A 15,532-nucleotide genomic window follows, 5' to 3' on the forward strand; every position below is an offset into this window, starting at 1 on the left:
ATGCTGATGTAAGTTCCTAGTGTAGACCAGACCTGAGTGCAGACAAGGCATGGGCAGTGGTACCTCCATGCAGGTAGCTGAGGTATGTTGCTCCCAGCTGGGGGATGTAGGCTTGGCATTGACTAGCTCCACCAAGGTTACAAACAACCTCTGTGCGGATCTTGCTGTTGGAGCACACCTCTCTCTCGCCACAAGCCCCAGCCTGCATGGCAGAGGAGGTGTTGTTCCATAGCAGGATGGCTGATGCCGCCTGACTCAGACAGAGGCACTGCAACGCGAGAAGCTCCGAGCACATTGACTGCCACCCTTCTCCCTCAGCATCGAGGTGTATGGGAGAGAGACACCTCAGCGAGGCCCTCGTCACAAAGACAGCACCCTGCGCCAGCCAGCAAGGCCGGGGATGAGGCCTATGTGACTGAGAGGCCCAAGCCCTGACAGGCCCCATGGGCGGTTAGCGAGAACGCGGCCGGCGCGCGTTGTATTGTGGGAAGAGCTAGGAGCGGTGCCGCCGCCGCCATTTTGTCTCTGTCACTCCGGCGGCAGCCCGAGCGAGCGGTCGGTCGGGGACGCAGCGACGGGGTGAACGCAGTGGTGCTTGGCAAGGGGCCACTCGGGCATCAGGACACGATGATATCGGCCGCCCAGCTCCTCGACGAGCTCATGGGCCGGGACAGGAACCTGGCCCCCGACGAGAAGCGCAGCAACGTGCGGTGGGACCACGAGAGCGTGAGTGAAACGGAGCCACCTCCTCCCCGCTCCCGGCCCCTAAGGCCTGGTTTTGTCGTAGTCACCCAGACGCGCCGCGGAGGACCTAAGGGGCTGCGCCAGCCCGGGGACGGGGCTGTGGCCGCAGAGATGAGGGAACTTGGGGGTGGGGGCGCTTTCTGCGGGGCTCTGGGAGGAGTAGGCTGGGGCCAAGGCTCTGGACGCGGGCTGGGCCCTTCATGGCTCTGGAGACCGGGAGCAGGCGGGAGGTTGGGAAGGAAAGTGCGAAGGGCCCGGCTTGGCGTGGATGGGAGGCGGGACCCGCTATGAGGAATAGCCCGGCCGGAGGGAGAGGGTCCGTAGTAGCCTGACTGAGGAGGATTGGAAAGGAAGGGGTCGGCTCATACCAGGATTGGGGGGCGTGGGGGAGCTGGCTCGTGGCTCTGCTCGGAACTTAGTGCCTGAGGGATTGCTCTTAACTGTGTGAGGCGATTTGTGCCGTTAAGAATTAATTAGCTGAGGAAAATGAGTGGGTGGTGAGGGGTCTGCTTTTGCCGGGGGTCGGAGAGGAGGAGGGATGATGGGAGGGTCTGTGTTGAGCTCTTTATACGGGAGAGAGTTGTTTTGCTGTGGATGAAGGAAACGTTTCTTAAAGCCTGTCTGTTTCTAGAACGTGGAGGGTTTTGTTGTTGTTAGTTTGGGTTTTTTGGGTAAGGGGTCCTTCCTGAGTTTGAGGAGGAGGAAGTTTCTGGGTAGGCCGTACTGCAGTTTGGTTGTGATGGGGTGGGAGATGAATAGTGTAGCGGACATGCTAACTAGCTAAAGAGCACAGGGTAATGAAGAACTTGAGATTCTTTGGAAATGAAGATTTTGCTGATGTGAGAGCTTTATTTCTACAAATCAAATTTATCTTGGAACTTCTGGATTTTTCATTTACAATATTGTTACTATTTAGCAATATACTTTAATATTTCCTCTATAGGTGGCTGTCACATGTTAATTTCCTGCACTGAACGGCTCAGTAGAGGGTGTTTTTCCCCCCTCCCAGATAGTTTCTTGTTTAGAGTTTTTACTGTCACCCATCACAGTGGGTGGACTGTGTCAGGTCCTTCCCCATAAAATCAATAGCAAAGTTCCTAGTGGATTTCATGGAGTCTCTGATACTTCTCCCATTTTGAGGTCAAAACTTTGCTTAAGATAGAGTTTTCAGTTTTTGTAGGTTAGGATTTAATGGGTAGATCACAACACTGACACCCTGATAGACAAAGCAATTGATATATTGTTTGCTTGGTAGAGGATGCTGAGGTTGTTATAAAATTGTTTAAACATAGTGTTCCCACAGTAGTAACTTCCTGGAAAAAAAAGATGTTAAATGAAAAAGGAGCAAAGTTTGTGAATTTCTTTAGTCACATCTGAATTGAGAGACTGAGAAATGACAGGCTCACATTTTAAAATGGTCTAACCAGATGTTGAGAAGGACATCTTGACAACAAATTTGGAAAACTGATTTTGTTTTAGAAAAGGTTATATCTGTTTACAAATTGCTTGTATAAAATGTTAAATCTGGAGGTACGTATTACAGGAAGGACTCACAACTCAAGAAATATGTTCTCATTTTATTGGAACACGTAATTCAGCCAGGCATTCAATTCCGATTTCCCCTTGGTTTTGAGCTCAGAATTCACTGGTGCTACTAGGTCCTGGAAATTTGAGATAGATAAATTGGACCGTATCTATGCAGATAAAGCAAATGTTTTGAGGGGATGGAGTGTGTGTGTGTTCATTCAAGTAAAGGAACTTTCACTTAAGTTAAACTAATACTATTGAAAAACATACTTGTCTTTTGCCTGTATAGACAAGGACTTGGAGGTCAGCCCTCAGGCTGCTACTTAATTTTATTGTTTAGAGAGCAGGTATCCTCTTTGCAGTGGGGATCTGCTGCCATTCCCCTGGACAGTGGGAAGTTCGCAGATTGCTGTTTGAACCCTTTCCGTCTGGTAGGGAATGTGTTTAGTATCTGCTTCCTGCTTTCATAGAAGCATTTGTGCAATTCATGTAAACACCACACTAATGTATTTATTAAATGCACACTCCTTGAAATGCAGATTTGTGCAATTAAAGGAGTGTGTGCTTCGCAGTCAATTGTACTGTACTTATCAGAAACATAGCTGTGCCTCCAGGAAGCTGCTTACCCATATAATTTCTCTTATTTCTTTTACAATACAAGGGTGTTCTTTAGTTTTCCCATGCTAATACAGGTCTAATGTTGTACAGTTCAAATAAAAAATCAGGAAATGACTTGAATATTCATTGTGCAACATGAAAATGTTAACATTGCTATAGAAACCTTAAACTTTGTGTTTCTTGTTTTTTAAATTTTAGCTATGTGGCATCAAGGCTTTGTCTACAATGTCAAGTGAAAGACACAACTTTTGTCATTCAGGTGTGTTAAAAAAACACACCTCAAAAACCAAAAGTTTTGCTGTCAACAAGCGCCAATGTGAACAGCAGTGAAAGCGCTCCTGCTGACAAAGCTAACGCTGCTCCTCCTTGGGGGTGGAAGTTTTTTGTTGGCAGGAGAGCTCTCTCCTGCCAACAAACAGCAGCTACACTATGCACCTTTTAATGGCATGGCTGTAGCAGCGCAGTCATGTCGCTAAAAGCACCATAGTATAGACATAGCCTGACAGTGCATACAAATTCTCTTGCATTTATGAGCTAATTGTAAAAACGTAAATAAAGAGCTTTGGACTATCTAAATGAAAGGCATTATGTAGTGCAAGAGCAGTACATTTACAACAATGGATCTCAATATTCTGTAGGTCTAGAATCTCTACATGGTTCAGATAAAGTTAAAGCAAGGCTCCTGTTAGATGGCTGATTTTTCTCTGTCATGCCATCTTAGTGAAAAAACAATCAAACTGTTATTAGATAATAGTGTACTCTTGTCTTCAGGAAGTTTAAGAACCATTATCCTGTAATTGCAAAGAGTACTTTGGTTTTTGGTAGGAGGAGGATGAAAAGAACCAGGCCTGAAGCATGGGCTGCTGTTAGCATTTTGGACTGGGTGTGTTTTCACTGGAGTTGGAAAACATTGCAAAGTGTGTAGGTTTTAGTACTTCAGAACAAAGTGAAAACATTACAATACAAAACATTAAACACTGTCATAATAATGCTCATGAGGTTACTCATTTTTATGTCTGTCTTCTTTGTAATTTCTTCAAGCTATTTTGGAGTAATGTAGTAAGAACTGAATTGTGTGTGGTAATTGGATCTTGAGATAGTTCTGCCAGTAAATTTAATTTCTCTGTGCAGGCAAGCCCTTAAATTGTTGTGGGAACCAAGGGTGAGTTACTTCTCTGTACGTCAGTTTTCTCATCTGTAAAATGGGGGGTAGTACTTGCCTACCACATAGACATGTTCAAGGATTAAGATTTCTGAACAGGTGTGAGATAATTGGATGTAAAGTGTTAAGTATTTCTTTGTGGCACTCTGCCATTCTAGAGTCTCTTCAAATGTGAGACCTGAGAGAGAATTCAGCAGTATATTGGACCTTTTCCTTTCTATTGGGGGACTTTAGAAGGTTCACATGTTGTAACAGTAAAAAGTTACAAGACAATTGAATAAGTGCTAATTATTTACATCGCTAGCAAACCACTTTAGCATAACTTTTGGAGTGAAGGAATTTGCTAAACTGTGTTTAAAATACTGTTACTACGATGTGCCATAACCACAGATAATTGCTAATGCCTCAGTTTTCCAGGAAAATGGCCCAGCATAGTTAAGAGTTCTCATTATCCCTTATTCTAGTTAGATGTTGCATATCATGAAAAAAGAAAAGCACTTGTTAGGAGAACTAGACAGTCTGTAATCTCTCTCTTGCCATGTGGTTATAAGCATAATAGGTGCATATAGCAAAGTCTGTTGCTGAAGATTTAAGGGAAATTCTGAGTGGAGGGCAAAGTAATAGTTCTAAGAGTGGAAGAGATAATAAATAAACCTTAATGTTTCATTATGAACCAAATATAGGTTGGAGGGGATATTAGAAGAATTTGAGGCTTTAAAATGAAAGACTGGAGGGGGAACCCTGATATTATTTTCATTATGACTCCACATTGCTAGATCATGGAGTCATGTACCAGTGTATCAACAATACAGGTTTGCAAGCAGACCAGAAAAGAGAAGTTGAGTACCCTCAGTTTTGACTGGTGCAGAACCACAGCGTTAATAACGTTTGGAATGGCTTACTGTAGAGTAGGGTTTCTTTTTTTCTGCTCTGTCTTGGAAGTATTAGAATACAGTACTGTAAAAGGTTAATGTCCTCATGCTGTCTTTATAATCATGTTGTGAGTCTTAAATCTGTAATAAAACCATACAGTGTAGGAAGTAGTTCTCTGGTTTTGATATTCTAGACTCTTCTTTCATGGCACAAGCAGTGGTGCAAGGGGAACCCAAATAGTATAACTGTAAGAGACTTTTGGGATCATCCAGTCTGATCCCATAAACATTAACGTCTGTTTGTTAAAGAGGCATCATTAAAACAAAATCTAAATTTTGGACTGTGGCTACTCAATACTCTGCCTTAAGAGGAAAAGAGTATCATCTTAACAGTAAGATGTGCAGTAGCTTACAACTGAAGATTGACATCATACAACTTTGAAATTTTACTGTGCAGAAGAAAAATGCTGCTTTTAACCATCTTAATTTAAATGAAACAAACACAGAAAGTTTCCTTACCTTGCCAAATCTTAAACTTCCACTTTATTTTTTTAGTAGTTTATATTTAACACAGGACTGTGCTGTATTTGCTTTTTCTTTTCTTTTCTTCTTTGCTGCTGCCTGATAGCTTACTTCCAGTTCCAGATGAAGTGTGTTTTTGATGGATCAGTTCGTAACTGGTGTTTGTAACTCTGAGGTTATACTGTATACCACAACTTAATAGAGATACTTGGGGACCAGCTCTCCTTCCATTTATGATTGAATGGACTAACCCTTCTTCCACTGGCAATTAAATGAAACTGTTTTGGTAACTATATCAGTTTCTTATGTGAAAAAGCAATATATGAGGAGAAATGTATTTTAGTTTCTTTTAATGCAGTTCAAGGAGGGATTGCACCATATGTTCAGCCAACTCTCTGGTAGTCTGTGAACTCCAGTTTGGAAACCACTGACTTTTATACTCAATTGCAGATAATATTGAAGTTATGTTTGTTTTGGGGAGGAAAAGCTTGGAAGAACCAGACCTCAAGAAGAGCTCTGTGTAGCTCAAAAGCTTGTCTCTCTGACCAACAGAAGTTGGTCTTGTAAAAGATTACCTCACCCACCTCATCTCTCTAAAGCTATTTTGTCAAAACTGCAGATGTTCCGTTCTGAGAAGAAATGGAGCAGGAGTTGGACTATAATAGTCTCCTAATCAATAACTAGGAAGAAAAATTTAATTAAGCACAGTTCACAAATGGCCATAGATCCGCTGCTTCAGGGTAACACTGAAGTGCTTACTCAGACTATTACCAGTTTCTGTGTGGGGGAAAAGGTAGTTAATATATTCATTCAGGATCTCTAGTGGTGAAAGTTCTTGTAAGTTTATAAAACAACTGTTTTGTTTGGTGTCCTTGTTAGAAGTGCATGAACCTGCATCTAGTCTCTCTCAGTGCTGATAATCAAGGACCAGATTTTGTACCTTTTATCCTAGCTTAATTTTTTTCATGCACTCAGTTTTGCTTTTTGGAGGGGAAAGATAAAGAACCAACTGGTTAAATGCATGAAAATTTGTCATAAGGAGGCTACTAGAATATAAATATTTTCCGGGGGTGGGGGTAGGGGAAGACATGGTTAGTTGTCTGACTGTAAACAGATCCCTCCTTCCCCTTGATTCAGGCATACTGCATGATTTTTCTTCACTCAAGTGTTCTTCAAACCACTTGGTGAAAGAATCTGTGTAGTTCAGTATTTGCCTGATACTAATGTAAGTAGTAATCTTTTTCTTCTATACCAGTTCCTAGTGATAGCTTATAACACGCCGTAACAATCAAAATTGCCTGCCTTGGAGCTGTCATCTGATTTTTAAAAGTGCAAGTCACATTTTCAACTCCTGAAATATTTCTAGGTTGGGAGGTATGGCTCTTTGGTTCACTCTCCCAAGTCAGGGAAGAGAAAGTAAGCTGCTGTGTGTATACAAAACTTATTTTTTTGTGCAGCATGTAGTACAAGCTATTTCTGGAGTCAGAACATTTAAATATAGTCCCATATAGCCACATATAGCTCAGAATGACTACCTGAGCGGGCTGCTTGCCTTTCTGTGGGGAAAAAATAGGGCTTATCAAGAATGCCATTTTTAAAAGGATGCTGTCAACGTATTCATTCATAGTCTTCCATAAGTTCATAAATAACATAGCACTTAGAATCTTGAAGTGAGGTTTTCTTTAATAAACCTTTCCCCCTTTTCATTATATCAATACACTGGTTTCTTAGGTACAGTAACTCCTCACTTAACATAGTTATGTTCCTGAAAAATGCGACTTTAAGTGAAACAATGTTAAGCGAATCCAATTTCCCCATAAGAATTAACGTAAATGAGGGAGTTAGGTTCCAGGGAATTTTTTTTCCCTAGACAAAAGACTGACTATTCATCCATCCATCCATCCAATCTATATACACACACACAGTATAAGTTTTAAACAAACAGTTTAATACTGGTACACAGTAATCATGATTGTGAAGCTTGGTTGAGGTGGAGGAGTCAGAGGGTGGGATATTTCCCTGGGAATTCCTTACTGCTAAATGATGAACTAGCAATTGGCTGAGCCCTCAGGGCTTAACTCTCTCACTACAAGGCAGCAGGAATGGAGGGAAGAGAGACATACCTTGTGTGTGAGAGAGAGAGAGATGCACTTTTCACCTTTAAGTACAGCTGACCCTACTCTTAAGTACACTGCCTTGTTAATTAGATCACCTTGCTGGGACCACAGCTGCTGCCAGTAAGCTCCCTGCGTCCTGAGGCCTGTCATGTGTCCCCCCCTCCTCTATGGAGGATGGGGTAAGCGGGGGGGAGGGGGACATCCTGACAGCCCCCTTCTTCCTCCACTCCCTCCCCTCCCCCCCGCACAGCAAGCGGGAGGCTTGGGGTACAACTCCAAGGCAGAAGGCAGGAGCAGCACATGGCAGTGGCGGGAGGGACCGCTGAACTGCCAGCAATTGATAACCTGTTGGGCAGCTGCTGCACAGGGAACTTAAGGGAGCGGGGAGCTGATAGGTGGGCTGCTGGTCCACCCTGGTTCCGAGCCCCCACTAGCAAGCTGCAACGGCTGCTCCTCCTGCAAGCAGTGGACAAAGCAGGTGGCTGCCAAACGACATTAGAAGGGAGCACTGCAACAACGTTAACCAGAATGACTTTAAGTGAGGAGTAGCAGCCATGTTAATCTGTATTTGCAAAAAGAATAGGTTCTTTTTAAGTGAAGAGATACTGTACTAGAAAGCAGCACAACAAACAGTTGACCTTGATCTTCAATTTCGATTTTGTTTTTAAAATAATACTTGGAAGATACTCCTGTAAGAACAGTTACGTGGACTGCATTAACAACTGGTCTTACAAAGATTTTGACCCTACCAACCTTGGCGCAGGTACAGCCAAGAATTTTTTGTAATATTGTATTTAAAAAGGAGATAAGGCTTGGTTTTTGTTTTCCCTGCCAGGAAGCCCACTGAGCACAAGCTAACATTTTCAAATGTTGGTCCTTAAAGATAGGCAACTAAATCCATATTTAGGCTCTCATTGTGTAAATGGCCTGATTTTTGAGCTTCTGAGCTTTTGTCACCCACTTTGGAGAAATTTGCCCATAGGTTATAGCTACACACCTTGTCATGTAAGATGGGGGCTTGAAACGATAGGGCTCTATTGTTTTTTTGTTCTTTGTTTTTTTTTTAAATCACAGATGATACTAGCATGATTAGATGTTATGCCTGCTCTTTCACAGTGCCATCTAATTGTACTGAAGCCTGCTCAACTTTATGCATGCAGCTTTTCAAGACACTGACTCTCATGGATGAAGCCATCTAATTTGGCACCCATCAATACTATAATTGACTTGGAGTAAGTCTCTATGTGTGCTATATTTGTTTTAAGCTCTCCCCCAGGACTTCACAGTGCTGGAAGCTGGAAAGTTATTTTCAAAGAGCATCTTTGTCTTCTTTGTGATAGAACTGAGTTTTAGGATACTTAAAAAAAAAAAATTCTTGACATGTATTCATATTCCTTAGAGTCATATCTCCCTTTCCTCCTCATCTTGTTTGAGAAGGATAAAAGTCGCCCTGTTAAGTAGTAGTAGAATATCATTTATTTAAATATTTTTGGATGTTTTCTACATTTTCACATATATTGATTTCATTTACAACACAGAATACAAAGTGTGTGGCGCTCACTTTATATTTTTTGAGTACAAGTATCTGCCCTGTAAAAAAACAAAAGAAATAGTATTTTTCAATTCACCTAATACAAGTATTGTAGTGCTGTCTCTTTACCATGAAAGTTGAATTTACAAATGTAGAATTATGTACAAAAATAAAACAATGTAAAATTTTAGAACCACTCAGTCCTACTCCTTGTTCAGCCGGTTGCTCAGACAAACAAGTTTGTTTACATTTGCAGGAGATAATGCTGCCTGCTTTTATTTACAGTGTCACCTGAAAGTGAGAATAGGCGTTTCCATGGCACTGTTGTAGCTGGTGTAGCAAGATATTTACATGCCAGGTGCGCAAAAGATTTATATGTCCCTTCATGCTTCAACTGCTATTCCAGAGGACATGCGTCCATACTGATGATGGGTTCTGCTCGATGATAATCCAAAGCAGTGCGGACTGACACATGTTCATTTAATGCGTCCATTCTGATGATGGGTTCTGCTCGATGATAATCCAGAGCAGTGCAGACTGATACATGTTCATTTTCATTATCTGAGTCAGATGCCACCAGCAGAATATTGATTTTCTTTTTTGGTAGTTCAGGTTCTGTAGTTTCCACCGGAGTGTTGCTGTTTTAAGACATCTGAAAGCATGCTCCACACCTTGTCCCTCTCAGATTTTGGAAGGCACTTCAGGTTCTTAAATCTTGGGTTGAGTGCTGTAGCTGTCTTTAGAAATCTCTCACTAGTACCTTGTTTGCGTTTTGTCGATTCTGCAGTGAAAGTGTTCTTGAACAACATTTGCGCGTCATCTGAGACTGCGATAACATAAAATATATGGCAGAATGCTGGTAAAACAGCAGGGGACATACAATTCTCCCTCAAGGAGTTCAGTCACAAATTTAATTACTGCATTATTTTTTTAACGAGCATCACCAGCATGGATTAATGATCAATGTTGCCCTCGATTGTTTCTCTTCAAAAGAAGACATTCTTCTTGTCACTAAATAGGATTATGGTTAGAAAAATGGCATTTTACTCAACAAATCTGCTTTCTTAATTGCTTGTTAGTGAAATCAAAAACTACTTTTTACTACTGTTAGTACCACAGAACTAATACTCATATAGTACTGAGACGGATTGTTATCTGGCTCATACATTACTAGACTAGTTAGTTAATTTTCAATAAGAAATCTTACTGATGGTAAAGGATAAGCCAGAAAGAAGCCAAGTCAGGTTTGATTTGAATATCCCAGGTTGAGGTTGCCAGTTAGTGTATAAAAAGTCTTCATACTTGTAACTGAGCAAACTTGCTGTAGCATCACTGAGAGAAAAACATGCCACTTTTAGATTCACTATTCAGAGTAGACATGCACTTTATAATGAAAGAATTGTATTTTCTCATTACTTCAGAAATTGTAAGAAGCAATGAGTGAGTCTCTGTCCTCCACAAAAGTGGGAGAGTTTTAGAAGTCAGCTATTAAACTGAGTTTGAAGTGGGAAAGTACAATGTTTGGGGTGCAAACAGGGTCCAGTGTGTTACTTTTTAGTGTTTTGCAGGGAATTGTAGTATGTATGTAGTATCTCTACACTAGTCATTTACCTTTAATTAATTGACTTTCAATTAATTCAAAGTAATGTAATTGTAAAGGCTACTTTCTGCTGTTCCCTAGCAAATACCCAGACTAACCCCTCAGGTAAACTACAACGTTTGTAGGCTGGAACAAATTTCTTGAGAGTGTCCAGACTAGTCTTTACAAATGTGTTAACTACTTCAAGTTAATTGGCAATCAGTTTGGTAGAGGTAAAATCTCTAGTGAAGAACTAATTATTTAAAGGTGACCTTTGGGCTTTTTGTGGGGCTAGGGGGATTTGAGTGAGCTTGATTTTTTTGTTTGCTGCTTTATGATGTATAAAGAATCTGAAAGTTTGTGTCTTTGACGTTATAAATATCAAGAATGTCAAGATTGGTCTTTCTTTGCTGGGAGACGTGGAGGAAAAGAAGGGCTTTCAGGTATCTTAAGTTCATACAAGGAGCAGGAGTACAGAATCTTTCCAGCCTAGTCAAGAGCTGAATTTCCAATCGAAAACACAGGCTGCTTTTAAACACCTTTTGTTGTCAGAGAATGTAGAAGAAATAACGTGTGGCCTTAATTTTTCCAGATTAAAAAGTAAAAAAGGCTTCTCTTCTTTTGCAGGTCACCTTTAAATAAAGGTTTTAAAGGCATTACTGTGAGGCCTGGAAAAACAACTGGATAATAAACTAGGTAACTTTTTAGATATTAGTGCCCCCCACCACATCTCAAAATCTACGTACCACAAAGTAGTAGACTGGGTTTGAGTCAGGGTGGGTTGATTAAATTAAAGTGCCTTAAATCACTGAGGAGGAGATCTTGATTTAAATATTTTTTCCAGTTGTACTTCTTAGTTATTTTCCTAGAGAAAGGTTGATTCTTGTTGGTTGGTAACCATTAAAACATTAATTTGTAACTTTCTATAAGCCTTTATGTATATAAGCCATGTCTACACTACAAACTTCGGTTGACGCAAGTTATGTCGGCATAAAACCACTCTTAGTATATCGTTTGTGTGCATGCACACTTGGTTCCTTGCATTGTTGCTGCACATGCTTATGCATGTGGCTATGCATAGTGTGGTGAGCCGTGGGTAGGTAACCCAATGTTTGACCCACTACTGGCACTGTCTTTTGGGAAGTTTTGGCAATGCAGGATGGGACAGAAATGTGTCGCACAGGGGTGTGTGGGAGCAAGGAGTCAACTTCCCAGCATGCAACTGTCTCCATCTCATAATATCACCTATATCCCATAATTTGTGTGGGATTTTTTTAAAAGGTGCACACCTGCACAGACTTCCTCACTGTCCACCATCTCTGACAGAAGCATGGAGCCTGCACAGCTCTGCACTGTTGTCATAAGCGTTGCACACGTAGGCACAATCCTGTGGTATTTGCAGAGCTGTAAGAAGAACCGAGTCGGTGTGGAATATGATGACTTTTTGGATAACAGATTGCTGTGGAACATAGCGAGGACCAATTCAAAGTTGGTGGTGCTCACGGAGCAGCTGCCAATATAGAGCACTGCCTCTGGGCTTGAGAAACAAGCACTGACTGTTGGGATTGCATAGTAGTGCAGGCTTGGGGTGATGAGCATTGGCTGCAGAACTTTTGCATATGGAATGCCACATTCCTGGACCTGTGTGCCAAGTTTGCTCCAGCTCTCCAAGACAGATACACCAGAATGAGAGCTTCATTGACAGTGGAAAAGCAAATGGTGATTGTAGTGGAGAAACTTGCAGTGCTGGATTGCTACTAGTCAGTGGGAAATCATTTTGGAGTTGTAAAATCCACTCGGGGAGCTGTTGTCATGTAAGCGTACAAGACCATTAATTGTCTCCTGCTATGCAGGACTGTGACTCTCAGCAATGTGCAGGACATAGTGGAAGGATTTGGAGTAATGGACTTCCTGAACTGTGTGGTCTAGCGATAGTTAGCATGCCTATTCCCCAGAGAGTACATCAATAGAAAGACAGAAAGGACTACTTTTCAATGGTTATGCAAGCATTGGTGGATCACTGGGGATGTTTCACTGACATCAGTGTTGACTGGTCAGGGATGCTTGCATGTTTAAGAACACAGGACTGTTCAGAAAGCTACAACCAGGGGCTTCCTTTCCCAACCAGCAGATTACTATTGTCGTTGTTTACCTGTCACTAGCAATCCTGGGCAGCCCAACCTACCCTTGCACACCCTGGCTCAAGAAACCATACACCTGCCACTTTGGCATCACCAGGGAAAGATTCAGCTACCAGCTCAGCAGGTGCAGAATGACATTGAATGTGCTTTTGGTAGATGGAAGAGACGCTAGTGTTGTTTATTCATAAAGATTGAATCTCATTGAAAAAATATTGCAATGGCTATAGCTGCCTACCGTGTCCTGCATAATATCTATGAAGCAAAGGAGAAAAGTTGCTGTCAGGGTGGAGGGCAGAGGTAGAGTGGCTGTCTACTGAGTTTGATCAGCCAGACACAAGGACTACTGGAAGAACTCAGTGAGGAGCTAGGTGGCTCAGGAGGGCTTTGAGAGAGCACTTCAACAGCAAGCCAGAGTTATACATTCTGGTATACTACACTCTACCTTGCTGTGTTGTTTTGGGGCCTGTAAGAAATTGTATGGTGCTTGTACATCTCACTGTACCACTATCAATGCATCTATTAATTTTCCTGTGCTTGTTGCACATTACACTGTTAACTAATCCTGTGAATTGTCACAGTTTAGTAAGGGGTTTCAGAACTGCTAGGTGCTCTGGAGCATATGTTGTGTACTAAACGATTACTTGTTTTCCAGATAATAGAATTTTATTCAGTAACAAAACCAATGCAAAAAAGAATCTGTGTAACTTAAAAGCAAATACATTAAAAACTAATATATTACTGGAACAGAACTTAATGAGGAGAAAGAACATTTGTGTACATTTTACCTACACGTACGCTGACCTGTGAAAGCCACAGTTGCTGTGTGTGAAGTCATGGTTGTCCTTAATGCCCCCCTGATGCCACGTGGAATGTTGGGGGGAAGGGTGTAGATAGGTGCCTTAATGCAGTTCTGCACGGACTGCAAAGGGAGGCGAGCCGATGATTGTTGAACTGAGATTCCACAAGAGTTTGCAGTATCTGTGTTTGCTGCTGGAGAAGCCCCATTACGTCCTGTGCATCTCACTCTTCTTTTCCTGCAGGGACTCTTGGGCCTTTCTCCTGTCTGCTCTTTCTCTAGGCTGTCTGCTGTGTTGACCCTCCAGGCTTTTTGCTCATGGTCTGTCGCAGCATTGGCTTGCAGGATCTTATTGAACATGTCATCCCAATTCCTCTTCTTTTTCTTCCTTACTTGGCTCAGGTGTGAAGGGGAAATCCCTGAAGGCTGCAGCTGCAACAGCTGCAAATAAGACACACAGGTACCATATCCACATAGTCATAACGAAAAGTGAAATGTAACATTCAGAACTCCCTTCCCTCACTCCCCTACAGTTTTCAACAAAATATGCTTATTGACACTTCTGTTTCTGAGTGTTTGTGCACAGTGCCACTTGCAGCAGCTGTTGTGAGTATAGCCCACCAGGGGTGAGGGAAATGAGGTGGGAATTGCTCAGTTGCCTGAAACTGAGGTGTAGGGCAACAACAATGAATATATTGGCATCTGCAGATGATGGTGATTTTAGCTGATACCCCCACTTCTGAGGATAACAAAGACAGAGAGAGCACAGCTGCTGCAGGCATCCTGAAGCCGCCTGGTCCTGTATGCTGCTAGCCTAGGTACTACAATAGTTCCTGCCGAAGTTATCGCTGACTGGCATGGGAAAATATCGTACTGTGGAGGAAGAAATAAGGCTGCCATCCCTAGAAATCTCTGGAAGAGGATTACAAAGCACCTCCATGAAAGTTCCATTGAGATCTATCAGAAGGATTCAGTGGACGTCCCTGTACAAACACTCCCCAACTTATGCAAGCGTTCCATTCTGGAACGCCTTGCATAACTCAAATTTTGAGTAAGTCGAAAATGTATATCCAACCATTACCCCTCCCCCCCCGTAAAAAAGAGAGAGAACCTCCTATTTCTACCTACGGAACTTTTTCCGTAAGCTCTTATTTGCATATGTCGGGTTTACGTAACTCGGGGAGCATCTGTATACATAAACAAACTGCTTCTCATGACACTCTCCCTTGCCTAACTCTACAGAGGAATGAAAAGCAGATAAGTGCTACCTCCTTTGTTGTACCGCTACCTCTTCTAGTACAAGTAAATTAATGAAAAGTCAATAACTGTGTCCTGTTAAGTTGCTTGCACCATCCCCGTAATGGGAAATAAATTTACACACCTGAGATTCTGCATCAGACTTACCTATGCTCAATTGACTGGACTGTGGTGGAGCCTCAAACGGGGCCTGACTCACAGCATTGGCATACCCCCTCCACTCCCCAGTCACATGTCCTCTGTCCTCTTCGTCGTCTCGGGCTTCTCAGAGGTATCCATGTTGGCCTGTGGAGGTGTAGAGGACTCCACCGAGTATGGCATGTGGTTCTTCGTAAAAGCATCAGGTCTGCTGAATGACATCAGATTGACTGTCGGCCTCCCTGGCGTTGTGGTACACCTGATGCAGTTCCTCTGCTTTCACTTGACAAGGATGCTGGTCCCTTTTGTACCCCTTCTGCATCCTCCATGCAGTCTGCTCATGGACGTCTACATTTCTGCTTCTGCACTGTAGCTGTATTTGTGCAGTCTCTTCTCCTCACAGACCCAGGACATCCACTGTCTACTCCAAGCCAGAGCATGTAGCCAGTATAGTCAGCTGGCTATTTATAACAGCTATTTAGGGATGAAGGAAAATACTATTTAACAATAATATAAAGGAATACAGGG

At 42.2% G+C, this 15,532-nt stretch overlaps 1 protein-coding gene across 4 annotated transcripts in view; it reads left to right on the forward strand.

The window, feature by feature from the left end:
- Window positions 1–515: 515 nt before the first annotated feature.
- The window catches only part of LUC7L3 (LUC7 like 3 pre-mRNA splicing factor), a 42,620-nt gene continuing 27,603 nt past the window's right edge, over window positions 516–15,532 (forward strand). For all 4 annotated transcript variants that reach the window (XM_050920512.1, XM_050920509.1, XM_050920510.1 and 1 more), the window contains exon 1: window positions 516–726. In XM_050920512.1, coding sequence (XP_050776469.1) covers window positions 628–726 — 99 coding nt within the window. In that variant the 5' untranslated portion in view covers window positions 516–627. The remainder of the gene's footprint in view (window positions 727–15,532) is intronic.

This window comes from Gopherus flavomarginatus, chromosome 12, assembly GCF_025201925.1.
Source record: "Gopherus flavomarginatus isolate rGopFla2 chromosome 12, rGopFla2.mat.asm, whole genome shotgun sequence".
In the NCBI taxonomy this organism is placed as follows: domain Eukaryota; kingdom Metazoa; phylum Chordata; order Testudines; family Testudinidae; genus Gopherus; species Gopherus flavomarginatus.